The 20,563-nt window shown below is 41.2% G+C and overlaps 1 protein-coding gene across 1 annotated transcript in view; it reads right to left on the minus strand.

The window, feature by feature from the left end:
- The window catches only part of CFAP47 (cilia and flagella associated protein 47), a 730,879-nt gene that overhangs the window by 617,947 nt on the left and 92,369 nt on the right, over positions 1-20,563 (minus strand). The window contains exons 16-19 of the mRNA XM_068268343.1: positions 17,360-17,604; positions 8,955-9,085; positions 6,333-6,455; positions 3,173-3,304 (exon numbers count right to left, since the gene is read on the minus strand). Coding sequence (XP_068124444.1) covers positions 3,173-3,304; positions 6,333-6,455; positions 8,955-9,085; positions 17,360-17,604 — 631 coding nt within the window. The remainder of the gene's footprint in view (positions 1-3,172; positions 3,305-6,332; positions 6,456-8,954; positions 9,086-17,359; positions 17,605-20,563) is intronic.

Here is a 20,563-nt window from a genome sequence, read left to right on the forward strand (position 1 = left end):
TGCCTGCTTGAGGTGATTCACTCCAGGCTGCATCCACTTTACAAGCTGCTGAGAGGGGCAGATCACTGTCTACAATTAGCAGTATTAGTATCTTTATCAGTCAAGAGAAGCAAAGATAAAAAACACACATTGCTAGAATCTTTAACCCCTTACCACCATATCAATAAGATTCTTTCAGCAAGGTGATAATTAAACTATAAACTGAGGAGTTGATAGCAACTCCCCTGTGCAGACACATGGTCTAGCCCTCTGGGAGCTCAGTATTCGATACATTTTGTATCCAACACTGACGCCAAAACTGACGGAGGATTTTACTGCTGAGAGGAACAGCTGTGTGAGGAATCAAATTGCTCCTAGTACTTGTCCTAATGTGTGCTACAACATACAGCATTTAAAAATAAATTCATACATTGATAGTATTCCTTTAATATAAAATTAAAGTGCAAAAAAAATATATATATATCCTATTTAGTGTATCTTTGGTACCCAGTGCATTCAGTAAAGATTAAACAAAGAACATAAGCATTCATCCCCCAGAGACTCTTACTCAGCCTAGTGTTTCAAATTACAGTATTCATTTTAAAGGGTCAGTTAGGGCCCTTTTCCACCAGCGCGTTTGCGCTGGCTGAATCGCAAAAACGCAAACCGCTAGCGATTTTACAATCGCTACGGTTTGCTTTTTAACATAGGAATCGCGGTAGGTCATTTCCACTACCGCGATTCGTTTTTGCCGGGAACGCGAACGCGCGGCGGAGCGATATTTGCCGCGATTTTGCTATGCAGTGCATAGCATAGCAAAATCGCGTCCGCAAACGTCGGGTAATCGCCGGTAATTGCGATTCAGCAATCGCTAGCGTTCAGCGTAAACGCTAGCGATTGCTAGTGGAAAAGGGCCCTTATAGCAACCCTGATATTTTAGCTTTTGTTAGAACTTGTCTAGTTGAATCACTCACCAGCCTCTTTCAAATTTTTCATTGCCCAGTGCTAGCAACACTTGAGTTTTAATCATAAATAGGGAGTCCCTCTCTCACCGCTAATATTTTTATTACTTTACAGTAAAAGGAATGAATTCAGAATAGGGCTGACTAAAGACTCAATAAGACTCCTATGGGGAAGAGTGCAACCCTTATTTCCCAAAAATTTTGGTATGTTATGTATGTTACGTAAATAAAAATAGTGTGAGCCCTATATTTTTAAAAATACTACAAGTACAGCATAAAACAGGTTTAAAATATTAATTAATATTAGAAAGTCAGGTACAAGCGCTTCCAAAGCAATGAGCATGCATAAACCCTGCTGCAGCCAACGTATCCTATTCCACAGATAGAATAGTAAAAGTTCCAGAGTGAACCTCATGGCCCTTTCCCACTAGCTGCGATCTGCTTAAAAAGTGGATCGGCGCTGTTCTGCCAATCGCAATGAGCAGTGCGATAACATGTAAATTGCAGTAGCAGTACTTATTTTCCTCTACCGTGATTTGTCTCTTCCCAAATCGCAATAGTCAGCCTGCGCAATTCTTGCCGCGACCGTGTTCTGTTCCCGGGGGCTATATGGCACAATCATGAAGAATGTGAAAAGCAGCCAGCGCATTCGCAAACACAGCACAATTACGCTTGTGATCCCATTTGCTAGTGGAAAAGGGCTCTCAGCGCTAGCATAAATAGCTTCTTCCTGGATAAAAATATTTGTAGAAATCTCCTGCAGACACCAGTGCTCAAACAAAACAACAAGGTGACTGTCACCACATATGGTGCAAACACTGTTCGTGTCAAATTTAAGCATAAACTATTTATTGAGTAAAACAAATCATAAAACCATAAAACAACACTCACATCATGGGTCCTGTGCAACAGGGACCCTGAATAAATGAAATGGCCTTGAGGCACTACAAGTGCCAGTATGCCAGTAGGTGAAACCTTTTTGAGATGCCCACTCTCGTCCAGACCAGACTGGTTTTGGTTCTATAATATTTGGTTCTATAATGTCATCAGAGGTCGCTGTGTGATGTATTATGCACCAATTCTGAACAACATTCCTGCTTTTATGTACAGTATTTGAAGTGTGTTAAAATAATTGAATAAAGGATATGCTTTTACATTATATACTGTATAAAGTACCCCTGAACCTGGTTATGAATAATATACTTTTTATACTGTTTTATTTCTGTTGCCGTGACATATGTCACAACACAATCCTCTCCCTCCAACACCCCCTGTGCCCCCTGTTCCACTCAGCCATAATATTCAAATGAGCAGAACATGGATTATGGGCAGGGAGGAAGTGTCAGTTCTTCCTCCTATTTGCACGTCCTTAGCACTGCCCCCTTTACTCGCAGCTTATGGTTCCTATACTAATATAGCCGCTAAAGCCATTTTTTATTGATGACTTGTCATTTTTTATGACTTTTTCAATAAAGAGCTAATTATTTACTGAAGGTGGTGCCTGCTTTGTCTGGATCTATACTAATATACACTCAACTCTCACAAGCCCGCACACAGCCCAGCTCCCCTGCACGCTGTGTGCAGTACTCAGATCAGTAGAGTATTGTACTGTGCTAGCCATAAGTAAAAGCAAGAAGTTTTGAATCAGGATGATACCATGTATTGGCTAAAAGGATTGAAGTCTGACAAATGGTACTCAGATCAGGAACTATAAGCAGCAAGTTAAGGGGTGGAGCTAAGAACAGGCAGAGAGGAGGAAGAACTGACACTTCATCCCCGCCCATAACTGAAAGCTAAGTAGAGCGGGGACACAGGGGGTGCTGAAGGTGGGAGGAGGATGGTGCTGTGATATATGTCACAGCACTAGAAATCAAATGGTATACAAAATATATTGTTCAAAACCCAGTTCAGGGGTACTTCAATGTCCTTAAAAACCACTTGTTCCTGTTGAAGGTCAATGGTTATTGTTCCATTAGCTATGTTGCTTTAGAACTATTTTAATTAAATAAAGAGTTTAAAGGACTTTGTAACTCATTTTCCACAGTGTCTAAACTTTATTGAGAAACAGGGTTGTAAAAACCTACTGTAGAGGAAGGCTATTCAAGTCTTATGAGTAGACCACTGGCATTGCTAAGTAATAAAAGAAGCCTCTGAAAAATTAAATACACATTACCACCTTAAATGACAACTTAGGATAAAAAAGCATTGTTTAAAAGGAAGCTTATTTTTACCTCAACTCTAGTATCAAACTTCATTATTGCTTTTGGTGTGAAGAAAATATTAAGGGTAGCATGTCCTCCCACTGGTACCACACCCTGTGAGGGTGTAATTGTCATGCCAGGCAAAGGATTTACATCTACAACCTGGAAACACGGAAAGAAAATTAAAACATATCACAGTATTGTATTATTTGATGATATTATATAAATAATATACTTTAACCACTTCACCTCAAAGGGTTTTTTTAAATCCAGAACAATTTTCACATTTCAGCTTCCATTCATTGGACAATAACTTTATCACTACTTATCACACCACAATGTGTTATACATCTCTGATGCCTGGGGGTTATACTTTCTGACCACCCAGAGCAACAAGGCTAGTGGCTTAATAATGGAAGAGGCTACACAGGATGCCCAGAGCAACTGCAGCTCTGGGCTTATGATATTGCTACAAATAAGACACAATGGCAGCGCAATGTAGCACTGCCTATGGTCTGAGTAACCAGACAAAGAACGAACAGACAGACTGACTTGACTGACTGTTGCCCAGGGCGGATGCCGTCTGAGCCTCTGGCTAAGTAACAAGACAGATAACAGAAAGACAGACAGTGTTTGCAAGACTAAGCGCTGCCCTAGCGATAGCACGCATACAGACAGGTACAAAACAGGACTATAGATTGGAGCGTAACTAGTAGCAACCGCAACTCACAGTCACGTCCACAGAAGCAGAGCAAGCAGGTTAACAACTAGTCACCAGCCAGCATCCACACAGGCAAGAATACAGGAAAGAACGTAACTAATAGCAACCGCAGCCTATAGTTACTTTCCCAGAAACTAGAGTAGCAGGAATACTACCAGTCACTAACGTGGTGATGGCAGAATCCAAGCTATCAGGATAGTGGACTTCACTGACCCACCACGGATGCAGCTAACATCCATCAGGCATGGAAACAAGGCAATACACAATAATACAGAAAAATAACAAACAGCTCAACTAACGGATAAATATATATTAGCAAGTCTGCATATATATTTATCAAGAAACTAGCTAAAGCACAAGTAATAAGGTTGCATAGAACTACAATAACAGATCTATACAGAGCAACAAAGTGCTCAGCAGACCAGCATACTGACCGCTATGTTGGGCAGAGTCTCAAATGGGAGGCAGACTTTTATGCTGGCATCAGCCAATGGATGCAGGTATGCAGATTTCCACACAGCTGAATGGTAATCATTCAATCCTGAGCTGGCTTGATTACCATTTGCTAGCTGAAAGACTATCATAACAAATGCATGCAGTACTATGCAACAACATGCATGTAGGAAATCCAGGGCTGTCTGGCTGCAGCTCAACTGCAGCAAACCATAGGAGGAATCCTGACAGCATCCAAAACTGCTCTGAACTGCAGAGTGATTGTAAATGACAATAAGACTCACTGCGAATGCGCAACTGAATGCAAGCAGACAAGCCAAACTGCCCAGTTGCAGCTCCACTGCAAGCAACAGACCATGCTACAGGAGAGATCCTGACAGTACCCCCTCCTTTAAAGGCAGCTTTCAGACACCTATACAAGCTGGCATAATGCTCCTGAACTACCCAAACCAGAAAATCAAATGCAGAAAATCCAGCAAACTGATCTGACTGATAACTCATGAAGGTCAGGACAACCTGACCAGACCAAATTCTAGAATCAGTCACACCAAGACTGAACCAATCGGAACCAGAACTTCCAGAACCATGCCCATCAGTACTACAAGCCCCAGTGTGATACCTATCAGAACTGTGATTTTCAGGAAAAAAGCCCCCTGAAACTCTCCGAGCGATACCCACCACCTTCCAGGCACTGTCCGAAAATGCCAAACCTTTTAAAGCAATGCCCACCGAAACTGTCCTTTCCAACACAGTACCCACTGTCAAACCAGTCCAAGGCACCAGGGCCAGTTTCCTCAGAAATCTCCCAGAACACTTTGAAGCTCCATAGAGATCCCAAGAGGTTAGAACACCCTTTAGGCTCACATGGAGCACTATCAAGAACCCCTATGGAACCTAGGGCAATTCCAGAGTCAGAGTTACAAGGATAAACATTGAGATCAGGGCTTTCAGGGACCAGGACCATCTCTGGGCATGCAGGCAGACTGGCAAAATCAGAACATATCACCACTAAGGAAGCATCTGAGTACGCTGACACACAAGACACACTTGGGCATTCTGGCACACAGAGCACATCTGGGCACACTGGTACAAGAGAAACTTCTGGGCACGTCAAGGAACTGCGGACCTCAGAGTCAGTCATGATAGGACCGAAACCAGGACTGGGCAGAAAATCATCATGATTAGACTTTACAGTTACTGGACTCTCACTAAAGAATGCAAATATAACAGGGACATTATTTGCAAATATAACAGGGATATGCTCATGGCATACTTAATTAAAAAGATAAGGCCCGAAGGTAATAATTTATGTATGAAGTTATTTTGTAATGTGTGTCTGTGTGTGTTTTTTTTTCGTGGGGGGGGGGGGGGGGGGCGCACTAGATTTCCCCACAGTATTCTTGTCTACTTAGAATGCTGAATCTTAGAATTCTGAATAGCAGGATGTGAAAGTGTACTTAGGCTACATTGAACTATCACTGTTCGTTGCTGGAATGAGAACGCTGTGAAGCGGTGATGCTACGATCATTCATTTATTAGACACCTTGATTGCCTTTAGGAACACCTGTTCACATTCACCAATCTGTGTACTACCGCATGGGGCTATGGATGCACGCACCACTCGTCAACACAGAGAAACATGTATCTACGTCCCTGGAAACTAAAGTGACGTTCTCAAGGGCGCAGATACTCGCCCCATGGAAGGGCAAATGGTTAATGAAGAAATATAGCATAATACTGTATATTGTCACAGTATTATGCTATTAATACTAATATATATATATATATATATATATATATATATATATATATATATATATATATATATATATATATATATATATATATATATATATAAACAATATATTAAATATTGTAAATTACAGGTTTAAATCCTAAAATAATTGTCCAGGGTTTCTACTATACAAATAGTCTTGTACACTTTTGAAAAAGAAGTTATACTATGAAACGCAACAATATGCTTAATCAAACTAATCAAATTAGTGTGTTCTCTACCTGGAAATATGCATGGTTTATTCCTGTGTTCTGAATAATGGCTGTCTTGATGGTTGTCAGGCCCAATGGGGCATGATGGAAAAGTACTCTTTGTTCAGTAAATTGGACACTTGTGGCTCCAATCTGCAAATTAATGAATAAAATGAATTAAAGATTGGTTTATTGGTGATAATTTTATTAGGTAAACTTGAACAGTAACTCTGAAAACTGCAATGTCCTTTGCTAATAAAGAATGTCTGAAAATCAGAAACATTTAGCAACTTCTTATACTTAAAGAGAACCAGAGATGAAGCAACCTCATGTATTTTACCTTATAAATCAGTGGGAACATGACAGTAAACACCTAATCTGCTCTTTGTTACATTGTTCTCTGTTTAATTTGACCGTTATCACCTCTAAGATAAGAATCCCGACTAAGCAGTCGGTCTGGCTTTGCTACAGAATAATTATAGCTGAGACTGTGTTCTTTGCTGTCTTCAAGTCCAAGCCTGCCCCCTGCTGGCTTTGCTCAGGAATCATTATAGCTGAGTCATTATAGCAAAGCCAGAATCAATGCTCAGTCCGGGATTCTTATCTCAGCTAGATAACAGACACTTTTAGCAGTGAGGATGGAACAGAGAGCATGGTAAATGTTTTCTCTAATGTTCCCACTGATTTCTATGGTAAAATACACAAGGGTGCTTCGTCTCTGGTTCACTTTAAGAGGATATTGATTAACTTGAAAAAATATCCAAAAATATACAAGCCCAGCAAATGAGCTTTTTATCTATATGGCTGTATGAAGGACAAAAGGACATGACAGGGAGTCTATCAAGAACAGTAGCTCTATATTTGATCAAGGGCATCTTTAAAGAAAATCTGAACTGAAAATGAAAAGTCAAAATAAGCATACACAAGTCATACTTACCTTCCATGTAGTCTACTCCTCCGTGTCTTTCTCCTGTCCCGCGTCCTGTTTGTTCACTGTGATCAAGGGAATTTTCCGTCCTCTATTTTGAAAATGGCTATTACCCATAACAGCTTTCTGGACAGCACACAGTTAAACTGTAACATCGCCCACTTGAGCCATAGGGAAACATGGACATTACCTGGTACATCAGTTTTCCTCTCAGCTATAACTGACACCAACTGATATTTTACTGACAGCAACTGATATATTTCAGATCTGACAAAATATTGTCAGAACTGGAAGGGATTATTGTCAGAAGAAAATGGTGAGCTTCTGAGAGGAACTGATGGCAAGGTAACTATGCAATGTTTATTTGAAGTTACCTCATGTGTTTATTTTAAATATTTTTACTCAGTACAGGTTCTCTTTAAGAAGTCTGTTGAGTTTTCCTAGGTTCCTGGCAGCCAAGTAAAGTGTATTGTTGGTCATTGGCCAAACATGAAGCTTTTAATATGAGTTAGGGGTTGTTGCCCCTGTAATACAATAAAAAGAAATTGATATAAAATCAGTGAAACAAATTTGTCAGATTAGTTGATATCTCTTCAAAAACACTTTTTATCAAAATTCAATTCAGGTATAATCCTGCTTGCAGTAAAACAGGTGCAGACACTGGCAACATGAACCATAGGGCAGCACGGTGGCGTAGTGGTTAGCTCTCTCGCCTTGCAGCGCTGGGTCCCTGGTTCGAAGCCCAGCCAGGGCACTATCTGCAAAGAGTTTGTATGTTCTCTCCGTGTCTGTGTGGGTTTCCTCCGGGCACTCCGGTTTCCTCCCACATTCCAAAAACATACGGATAAGTTAATTGGCTCCCCCTAAAATTGGCCCTAGACTACAGTACATACACTACATAATATAGACATATGGCAATGGTAGGGATTAGATTGTGAGCTCCGTTGAGGGACAGTTAGCAACAAGACAATATATATATATATACATTGTACAGCGCTGCGTAATATGTCGGCGCTATATAAATGCTAAATAATAATAATAATAATAATCGACAAAAAACCTCCTACTACCAAGCCAGTATATGTCGCACACTGTTAGCATAGAAAAAAATTCCTTGCCATACACATTTTGCAAAAATAGAAAAATATTTTATTCAGAAATAGTAAAGCTAATATTAGCATATATCAGTGAGTGTCAAGCCAAACATGGAGTGCACCTATATCACCCATTCCATAATGAGGGAAAAACCCCCGCCATTCCTATCATAGACCTTTAGAAAGCATGCTTACAACTTTTTTTGATGGTACCGCAGTTCCATCAGGGTGCAGCTGTCCTGTCCATAATTTCACTGACCCCAGCTGGGTCACGGGCTTCTGCGCATGTTGCCATGCACCTTTCACAATCGTGCTCCCATGGCCAGGAGCATTCTGTACATGCGCAGTTCACAATGGCAGCAGAACATTGGGGTACATGGCTGTGCATGACAAATCAGCTGAACAGAACAGCAGCCACCCTTTGTCTCGTGAATGCAGATAAAAGCAAAGCAGGCAAAGGTTTGTTAAAATCCTTGCAATATACAGAGCTTAGCAAAAGGGGACTGCAGTGTTTTTCCTCAAGAAAAGCAGAATTTCTCTGTAAATAATTATTTTCACAGTTCATGTGTGCGGTCATCAAGTTTCTAATGGTCTGTGTAGTCAGCATCAATGCAGCACAGCTAGAATTACCTCTGCAATGCATCTTAGTTTTGCTGAATTTCTCTGTTGTACACACAGATTGAATTCCCCCATCTCAGGAGAGCTGAATCCGGGATGCCACACCACTTCACATTCTAGATCTTCATAAGCATCGACAACGCCTAAAATTACAGTGTAAAAAGCTTTTTTTAATTAATATATACTAATACTGACAAGGGAAAAGCAAAGCCAAAATCACTGCTTTTGTTCATTACAACGCAGATGTAAGTAAGTAAAGTAGAAAACATTTTTTTTCACTGAATTAAACACCATTATAAAATAAGATCAAAAATAAAAAACTTCACACTGTAGCGTAGCCAGTATTTGATGTAACATCATGCCACAGCCCAGAAATTCTACAAGTGCATTAGCGGATGTTTCTGAGGCTGGGAGCGCACTTGGCTATGCAGAAGACCATGAGTTTTCTGAATTGTTTGTTTCTACATTTTTCTTTATACCGTATATACTGCCATATAACTGCCCGGCGTATAAGCCGACCCCACAACTTTTACCTTTGGAAATCAGGAAAAAGTCATTGACTTGCATATAAGCCCCCTCCCCAGTATAGCCCCCTCTACAGTATAAATAGCCCTTTGTGCCCCCATTATGAGGCATACCAAAATACTCAGGATGTACCTCTAATATGTGGCAGCCCCCCTACCGGTAGCCAGATATCGCTATATACACTTTTCAAATCGCTTTTTATAATGTAAGGTAATGTTTCCAGCTTTTAGGATGGAGATGCAAGCACAATACACACATATGCACAGCCCAACGTAGCTCATAAGAAGCCAACTATAACTACTAGCACAGCCATGACACATTTCAGTCACTTCACTAGGGCCCACTTAGCTGAAGTCCATATGATAAAAAAAAAAATCAGCAGGTAACCACAGACATCTATACTGGTACACAGTAAAGTAGCCAGCCTTTACGGGCTCGTTTCCACTGTTGCGGTGCGGAATCGTCTGGATTCCACTGCGGACGAAATTGAATGCGGATGCGTTTCCGCATGCGGATTTCCCCGCGATTTCGCATGGCAAGGAGCCAGGCGAATTTAACCATGTCACTGCCTGTGTAAAGCTCCATAGCTTTACATGCGAAATCGCACGCGAAATCGCGGGGAAATCCGCATGACAAAGCCGCATGCGATTTCCCTATTAAAAGTATTGCGGGCGATTCGCCCGCATTCCTGCCACACGCGAAATCTGACGGCTCTGCAGTGTAGATTTCCCCCGCACGCCAAAACGCACCCGCACGATGCACAAGTGGAAACAATCCCATCCACTTGTATTGACTATGCGAATCCGCATGCGGTGCCTGCATGCGGATTCGCTATAGTGGAAACGAGCCCTACAGCAGCAGCATTATCATTAACGCTTTCACCCAGGACACAGGCATGTCATAACGGATTCCAGCAGCTAATGTTCTCCTTCAGCTAATGCTCTCCCATGGAACGCACTGATCTGCCCTGCCAGCACACAATCTAAGTACAGTCCCCTTCCCCCCACAGCCTGTGCATAAAGCAGGCCATTATTATTAGTGCTCTTAACTGTTCTCACCTGGGGTGGCGTGCCATCCGGAGTGCAGATGGAGCTGGAAACCGGGAACGGCATCAGTTCGGGGGACACACAGGCTGCAGCCATGCTAAAGACTGAGCGGATCATCCATCTGAAAAGCCAGCGGCGCAAATCTGAGCGCTCAATGCGGATGCAATACAGAGAGGATACTAGCTGCCAGAGTTCACTCTGGGTGAGAACACCGATTATAATGGCTACTGTATGATGGGCTGGTGGGAGGGGACACGCAGCTGCCACACGCATCAAAAACACATGTCAAAATGCAGCTAAATGCACTTCTTTTGTGTTTACATTGGCATACATTATGTGCTATTTAGATGCATTTCACATAAATATAAAGTAAGTTGTAGGTTTCAAAAAAATGCACATATTTCGTTATGTGCAAAAAATACATGAATTTCCGAAACGCAGGCGATTCTGCTAGGTGTGCTCCTAGCATGAATAGGAGATAATAGGTCTATGCAATTGTTTGTTCATCTTTGAAAGTGCACTAGGAATGGTTCAAACTTGAGCCAACTTATTTATTGGACACTCGTTGGCTCTGTCAATAACTGGCACCTATGAAATGTTAAAGGCCTTCAAAGGTGGGAAAGTTTAAAAAACACAAAATCACTCATAATAATTATCCACTAATATACCCCTTGTCCAAAGCCACACAACTATTTTGGAGCAAGCAAACTAATAGTGCATGCCTATTTGTATCTATACAGTTTGCCAGATCATGCATCTTTATGTATGCCAGATCATAAAAGCATTATCATGCAACAAAAATACATACAATTTATCTTCACAAACTAGAAAAGCACTCTCTCTTAATGGTGTCTTATGTGAGAGTCCTCTGCATTGCACCTGTAGACTCATGCCCTGACAAAACAGACCCAAAGAGTAGCAGTGCAATCCTTCAATAGCCTAAGAAAGCCAGCCCTGATATCAATAAGAAAATTTGGAGATGACACTCAGGGAACCATATTGGTTATCCATGTGCTGGGGATTGCTTGGACCTGTGGCCCATATATGTTGCTTTTGTTCTGTCTCCACAGGAGTGCAATATAATTTTTAAAACTTTATTTAGTTAATAGTTTTATGCTGTGGAGGCATTTTGCATAGTGGTGTAGTGGCTAGCATCCTCTTTTTGTAGTACTTGAGTCCCAGGTAGAAATTTCAGCCAGGATCCCGTCTGTATGGAGTTTCTATGTTGTTATCGGGTTTGTATGGGATTCCTCCAGGCACTCTGCTTCCCAAACACATTCCAAAAATAGGCCTGGTGCACACCAAGCGTTTTTGGTAGCGTTTTCAAAACTGCTGCCGCCTGTGAAAATGCTTGGCTAATGTATCTCTATGGGATGGTGCACACCAGCAGTTTGAGGTTTTAGCCAACCGCAAACGTGGCTCCTGCAGCATTTTTGCAGTTTGCAGATGCGTTTCTGCCTCAATGTAAAGCATAGGAAAAGCTCAAACCGCTCTGAGGCAGGGAACACACTTGACTGTTTTCATGCGCGTTTTCTGCACAGAAAAACTGAGAACTAGTGTTAATCAATGGGCTAGTACACACTTAATATGTTGTGCGTGTGCAGAAAAAAAACCTGATATTCTGCATCATGATTCTGCACATTTTGTCAGTGTTGTCTATCAATTACATCAGCTGCTGTGAAAAAATGCGCGCGGTTTCCTGCATAGAAACATACTTGGTGTGCAGAAAAAGTATGCAGGAAAACGCGCGCAGAAAACTGAAAGACAAATGTGTTTCCTGCCTGAAAAACGCTAGATCAAAGCGGTTTTACAGGCGTTTTTGTTACAGTAGCTGTTCAGTAACATCTTTACTGTAACAATATATGAAATCTGCTACACAAAAACGCTCCAAAAAACGCTAGGCATGTTTAGAAAACCTCTCTAAACATGCCTAGAATCGCTCTGAAAATCTACTTCAAAAACCTCTAGCGTTTGCTGATCTGCTAGAGGTTTATTGGTGTGCACTGGGTCATATACTGTTAAAGGGATACTGTAGGGGGGTCGGGGGAAAATGAGCTGAACTTACCCGGTGCTTCTAATGGTCCCCCGCAGACATCCTGTGTTGGCGCAGCCACTCCCCAATGCTCCGGCCCTACCTCCGGTTCACTTCTGGAATTTCTGACCTTAAAGTCAGAAAACCACTGCGCCTGCGTTGCCGTGTCCTCGCTCCCGCTGATGTCACCAGGAGTGTACTGCGCAGACACAGACCATACTGGGCCTGCGCTGTGCGCTCTTGATGACATCAGCGGGATCGAGGACACGGCAACGCAGGAGCAGTGGTTTTCTGACTTTAAAGTCAGAAATTCCAGAAGTGAACCGGAGGCGGGGCCGGAGCATCGGTGAGCGGCTGCGCGGGTCTGTGGGGGACCATTAGAAGCCCCGGGTAAGTTCAGCTCATTTTCCCCCGACCCCCCTACAGTATCCCTTTAAGCAGATTTCCTGTTTCACTCAAGGCTGTCCAAATTAGACTGTCAGGGAGACATTAAACCAAGATCATGGTAGAGAAGAGAGATCAGATTATGATCTCCACTAAGGGACAGCTAGTGATGTGACTTTCAGAGCTCTATAGGTGCTATAAATTATAATAATACAGTAATGTGTAGCGGAGCAGGAGCTTGGCCCTCTTGATAAAGAGGCGTGACAGTAGAGTAGAGCTATACCAACGTCTAACTGTACATTAGTGTAGTTACAGCTCCTCTGATCTGCCGTACGTCTCAGGACAATGATGTACCGTGCATAAGAAGAGAGCTGGTCTCCATGGTAATTGACAGCACGAGGTGCCTGTGCCAGCTTCTCTGAGGGGGCGGGGCCTCAGTGGGGAGCATTTCTTTCATCAGAGCCATACGTCATTGTCCTGAGACATATGGCAGCTCAGAGGAGCTGTAACTACACTAATGTGCAGTTAGATGTTGGGTTAAACGTCTCACAATACATCAAAGGGGGAGATTACATGGTCAGATGAAACGTCTGATAAGACAGCCTCCTCCTGTAGGATGGAATGTGCTGAATCGGCGTCAGGTAGCTCTCTCTTCTGACAGGACTACAGCACTGATTTAGGGTAAAGCGATAATGAAACTCACTTTTAGTCTGCTACAATACAAGTCTCAAACATTGCTATAATTGCACATAGTTTATATGAAATGGTATTATAAGGAATAATTTAGCCTTAGTGCCCCTTTAACTGCGTGTGAAAATAACTACAGAGGAGGTAACTTAAGGAATGAAGAGATAAGATAACTCTCTCACTGCATGGTGGCAAGTTTTCTCTTGCCTTATCTCCAGCATGATCTTAGTGAATTGAGGCCAATGTGTGCAGAAAATGTATTCAGAAAAACACGCGCAGAAAACTAAGACTAGTGTGTCCCCTGCCTTATGGATTGCACTTAAATTGCACAGGACAGGAGGAAAACAGAGAAATGCACTCTCTAAGTATTTAAAGAGTTTAGCCTGTCTAATTACCCTTCATCAAGTTGTAATTTGATCTCTCTCCTGTGTCACATGACTGCCAAGGCAGAGATAGCAGATAAGCTCATTGAAAAGCACAGGATGTTAACAATATGTCTGCTTCCACGAATCAGTGGTAGAAACAGTGCAGATTTATTTTAGGATTTGTATCAGCTGTAACAAATAAATATATTTAAATATTTTTATGCTGTTGTGGATCTTTTAGAGCAGAGAGGACGTTCTGAGTTCAGGTCCGCTTTAAAATGTTCATGTATTTACATGTTTATGTATTTACATGTACTTAAGCCCTTTCTTTCTTTGTGGATGGCACTATTCAATAAAAACATACATTCTACATACTGTATAGCATGGATCATGTTGCTGGTGGAGGATTTTGCAGTTTGTAGAGGTTTTTAAAACTTGTGCTTCGTTATGATTACAGTATTATGTTATTAATGAATAAATTGTGAATTCTGACTTAGTAATTGATGTACAACCTGACTGGTGCTGGTATATTGGTAAGTTTTCTTTTTCTTGATATTATTATTATTATTAATAAAGAAAATGTTCTGGCTGTCCCCAGTATTGAAGTTGCCAACTGTACACTGAGAATACAGTGGCTGACCACAGCACCTGCCTCCTGATGTGTTAATGAAATAATCTAATGAACCAATAATCGCCTAGTGGTTACAAAATTGGTGTGACATGTTGCTAGCACAGTGTGGTCGTGTGGTGGAGCAAATGGAGGAAGCACTTCAGCTCAGTGTCTATGGCTCGTAGAGTGCAGAAAGTGCCCATTTATTACTGTATTCCCAGCTAAGTCTGAGAAACTACCTTTTTTTTAAAGAGCTTTCTGGCGTTATGCTATTGTGAGAAATACAGTATGTTTTTAGCAGACACTGCACCCGCCTTATCTCTCTAATGCTAGGTGCCCACAATGCAATTTTCTGACAGATTTACTGCCAGATCGACTACTTCCAACAGGTCCGATCTGATTTCCGATCGATTTTCCATAGAAGTGAATGGAAAATTGATCGGAAAATCGATAGGAAATCAGATCGGACCAGTTGGAAATAATCGATCGGACAGTAAATCTGTCAGAAAATTGTATCGTGTGTACCTAGCAATGAAACTACAACTGTGTATGTATGCATGTAAATCTATGTATAATAGGTTATAGGTTTTCGGGCCCGTTCAGATCACAAATGTGGATGGCCATGCGTTCGGAACACGTGCGGACCGCAACGCGTACGAACGCACGCCATCCGCGTTTGTGTGCGTTGCGTGGCTGATCCCATCACTGAAAAGTGAATGGGACAGCCGCGCGTTTTGACAAAATCTGCGTCCTGCATGCGTTCCCGGACCGCGCAGGTCCGGAACGCATGCAGTGTGAACATCAGACAGTGCACTCTATGCACTGTCTGATGTCGTGCGTGTTGGCCTCCTGCACGGCGCACGCGTTTCCAAAACGCGGCTGGAAACGCGTGCAGTCTGAACGGGCCCTTCCTCTGGCATTGTGAACACTACCGCACTGGTGTTCCATAGATTTCAATGTATTTGCAGTGGTAATTTGTATGGAGATTGGTGCACCTGGGGAAAACCACAAGTACAGCTAATTAGTGGGTACCTTAACACACTCAAATGAAATCGCCGCCGGGAGACTTAAGCCGGGAGTTAATTACTATTCCTCCTCTAGGTCCACGTGGATGGTGGGGAATGATGTAATAGGGCTGCCAGCTATTGCTGGTGGACGAATTACAAGGTTTTAAAAGTAACTTCAGCTCAGTCTTCTGACGCCCGCCGAAATATCTCACTGTGCGCTGCTATAGCTGTAATTCCCATTACAGTCTATGGTTGGTGCCAGCTGCGCCCAAATCTCCTGTGCTATAATTTACGTGTTTGACCTTAACTCCTTAAGTGGAATGTGGAGTCTGCCACCTTTATTTCTGTTAAAATATGTGTTGTTTTTTTCTTGGCCTACGGTAGGCTTCAATTCATAAAGTTAGAAAAAGCCTCCAGTCTCAAGTAAGTATGAAAATGTGACTTAATCCTTCATAGTTATTAAAGTTTAATGATTTGAAAAATATAAAGGCAGAAGGGAATAGCAACAGCCAGGAAAGGGGAAAGCAGGCCACATGTGATTACAGCATTGATGGGAAGTGGGATCATCGTTTTTATTTCTAGCAGCTGGAAGCAATTCTTGCCATTATCACATGACCCTAACTTTCACCTTCCCATTTAAAATAATAGTAATGCTACAAATACTCCCTAACCCTTAAAGTGTTCATACATCAGTGTGCATGGGCAGATTGACCATGGAACAGATCTCTGTCTGATCAAAAAGAGATCTATTGCCTGCCCATAAATCGTACATGGCAAACCGATTTCTGTTAGCTATCAGCTAGAGAAAACACTATCAGAGGCCACCACCCTCAAGCACCCCCCCCCCTTCCCCCAGATACAAATGTTCCCCTGGTGCTCGTGCTCCCTAAAATCTCAACTGTCTGTCAGTGCCATTCCAGGCCTCTTCTGCTGTCACCTCTCTATCCAGCTTTACCACATGATACATATATGTGGCCAGAAATCATGCCAGCAGACAGGTGGGATTTTTAATACAGGCGCAGGGGGACACTGGCAGGGGTACGTTACGTCAGTTATTGCTGTATCGAGCACCATTAACGCCATGCACCCAATCAAGCACTTGCGACTGAGATTTTTCAGAATGTTCAATCGATCCTTTCAACCGATTTTAGCCCAAAATCAATTGAAACATCAGTCGTGTGGACATGATGCTGCACCAATTTATCTCTAATTCAATAAAATTATTGAATCAGAAAGTCACTTGGCCTGCAAAAAATGCCTTAAACCTTGCTAACAATGCCTACTCCTAACCTCCAACTCAGTAAACAATAACACTCCTCCTACAGTCCCCAAACGCTTGCTCCACCTAAGCTTGAGATCCAAAATGCATCCAAACAGAGCACCAAATCCACCAGAAGAAGCTAACCCTCCCTCATAGTAGCAAGTTGGGCACTGATACCACCACCCTATTGATGAGTACTCTGTGAATGTAGTCAAACAAAATGCTAAATCCCCCACTATATTGCAGAATACTTCATAGTAGAACACCACTGTATCTAGCTGAATGTTACTGTATCAAATGTAATAATAGTTCCAAAGTTAGCAATAGTGCTTTACATACTCCTCTCAGTTCTGGGTTCCTTTAATTTGATATAAGAAAGAAGATTTATAACTGTTGCATTGTTGTGATACTTTCCTAAAGTATATCTGTTACAGAATAAAAGACAAAGAAAATATACTTTTTTTCTTTTTTTTCAAGTCACCAATCAACATTCGTTTTACCTTTTGCCGGGCGTATTGAAAAAGCTATTCCTTGTTCTGCTATGATTGGCTTCCAGTTAAATTCAGCGTGGTGATTTCTGCGATTATATAATCGTATGGATGATCTAAATCCTGTCTCTGCTAAAAAGTCACTGTTTGGCTTTAGAATCAGCTCGTCAGATGACAGCTCAAGGGCAACAGGAACTGCTTTTGCTGTTACAAGGATATGACCAACCTGCTTGCTGTTCACGGTATAGGAAATGGACCTGCAAGAGATATTCAAAAATGCATGTTTTAGTTGTATTCGAGATGTTTACGTTAACATTAAATTTAATAACCAGCAAACTCAGCATGATGGCTCAGACATCTGTAACCTAATACACATCACCCTGTTTAATGTCTAGTCATTCCAGAGAATAGTATGATCCCATACATCTCTGTTATTTTCAACTGCTTGTGATCTTAGCCATAGCTTCAGGGTCACAGTGGATTGAATCTGGGTACCATGTAAGCTAATAAAGTTGCCTGATGGAAGAATATGTTTAAAGACTATCTATTAATAATGAGGCTATAAAGTCCCAGTGAAGTCTGCAGTGCTAAATAAAATGCTGACAGTAACCAAAAGGTTATTCCTTTAAACAAAATAACTTTTAAGTGTGTTAACTGCTTCCTTTCCAGAGAACAATAGAATGTGATTGACATTTTATATACACAATGTATTTTTAATTTTAATTACAGTACAATAACTTCAACAGAGTTATTAATTTTGATGTCCTGGGAAGAATGATGCCTTTCCAAATGTAAATGCATTTTCATTAATAACTGTGTCAACTGTGAAAGTGAAAAATGTCAAGGCAACATCAGTTTGAGAGACATTGAAGTCTGTACACCCTTACAGCTAACTGACATATACAGATGGGGAGAGATTTGTACATCCCACTTCACATAACTGACACAAGTCACTCGTACCCATCATTGTTTATTCTATATTTAACAACAAGAAACAGACCTTGCCCTAGAATTGTGGTAAATACAATGACATGGACAGAAATGATGGGACCCTTGAACTAATGTTTTATTGCACTAATTTAATAGCAAATTAGCGCAAAAAAGAGAATCCTGTAGCTCCAAATGAGACCATTGCCCCTGTCAACAGGTAGCTTGATTCACTCTTCCTAAGCAAATTGCTTCAGATGTATTAGGTTTTCAAGGTACCTTCTTTACAGTGCCTGTGCTAGTTTTCTTCTTAGTCATTCATAGGTGCTTTTAACTATGTATTTTAGGACATAATGCTTTTGGAAGATCCAAGACCTATGATAGGGACGAAGCTTTATGGCAGTGGGCAGTAAATTTTGCTCCAGAATGTTGTCTTGCGATTTAACTGCTCTCTGCACATACTGCAGGCACTCCATACCAGTAGCAGCAAAGCAGTCCCAAAACCCTAAGGTTAGTGGTGCAATGTGGTGTGAGCAAGGCATCACACCGCAGAAACTAGTCTACATATGACCCTGCATCATGCATGCCGCGTCGCAATCAAACACTAAAGGTCCTTAAAGTTCAGATTGTGTCGCTTTGGAAGTTGTCCTTGGCATTTTGGCCGCATTCTCTCTATCCTTCAGCCTATTCTGAGGTGGATTTTTCTATTGTATCTATATGCAGGGAAGCTGGTTACAGTCCCTTGGACCTAAAGCGGACCCAAACCAACATTTTTTTTATTCAAAATATTTAGTTGCACCACTCCGACAAGTACACAGATAAATAAACACTCCTTCAAGCCCATAAGCATTTCTGGCGAATGCTTTTCACCCTTCTCTTTTCATAACTAGGGTTATACAGGTGGCAGCCATTAGCAATTCCTCCTTTGCTGGACACCATCTACTCCACCAGTTTGCCACCAGACAGATTCTGTCCCGGCAATATGAAAGGAAGGGAGCGGTTCCTCCAATAAATGTAAAATATTTTAGATTTGTCATCATGCAGCTGAAAAAAGGCTGCTATTTATTATTATAATTTAGAAAATAGATTTTATTTCTGAAATCTTGTGTTTTTAATGTGGGCCCACTTTAACCTGTTCCCATCTCGGGTAAAGTATATCAATGCAGCTTGAAACTTCATCTTAGTTCATCTTAGCTTCAGTGGCGTAGATATATGTACCTTGCCACAATCACCACTGGGTGCAGTCCTGCACATGTTCTCGTCACCGGTGGTTAGTACACTAATCAGTGAATGGGACTGATCAAAGTGATAAATGAGATGCTTGTGGTCATTGACGAAGTGATAGTAAAACATACACACAAGAGTTTCTGTATACTGTTCACAGTACACAGGTATAAAGTTGGTGGGACATCTAGTGGCCATATAGTAAAATTACACCTACATACATCAAATAAAAAAATAATTAAATGCCCCATTAATTAACCCCTCACCTCACCCCCTCCATAGTTACCAAAATAAAACATTTGTAAAAAATAAATAAAAAAAAAAGACATTTAAGCACTTCACAACTGAGGGGTTTTACCCCTTGACCACCAGAGCAATTTTCACCTTTCAGCGCTCCTTCCATTCATTCGTCTATAACTTTATCATTACTTATCACAATTAAATTAACTATATCTTGTTTTTTCCGCCACCAATTAGGCTTTCTTTAGGTGGGACATTATGCCAAGAATTATTTTATTCTAAATATGTTTTAATGGGAAAATAGGAAAAATGTGGGAATTCATTATTTTTCGGCCATTATAGTTTTTAAATAATGCATGCTACTTAATTAAAACCCATGAAATGTATTTGCCCATTTGTCCCGGTTATAAAACCGTTTAAATCATGTCACTATCACAATGTTTGGCGCCAATATTTTATTTGGAAATAAAGGTGCATTTTTTTCAGTTTTGCGTCCATCCCTAATTACAATCCCATAGTTTATAAAGTAACAGTGTTGTACCCTCCTGACATAAATATTTAAAAAATTTCAGTCCCTAAGGTAACTATTTATGTATTTTTTTAATTGTAAATTTTTATTTTTTTTTTAATTACAAAAAAAAAAAATGGGGAGTGTGGGAGGTAATGAGTTAATTTTTTGTGTATAAGTAATCTATTTGTATGTGAAAAATGCTTTAGGGTGTAGTTTTACTATATGGCCACAAGATGGCAACAGTAACTTTTTGTTTAATGCGACCTCCAAGCGTCTTTCCGGACGCTTGGAGGAAGTACTAGGAGGCTGGGATC

This window comes from Hyperolius riggenbachi, chromosome 2 (genome assembly GCF_040937935.1).
Source record: "Hyperolius riggenbachi isolate aHypRig1 chromosome 2, aHypRig1.pri, whole genome shotgun sequence".
Taxonomy (NCBI): Eukaryota; Metazoa; Chordata; class Amphibia; order Anura; family Hyperoliidae; genus Hyperolius; species Hyperolius riggenbachi.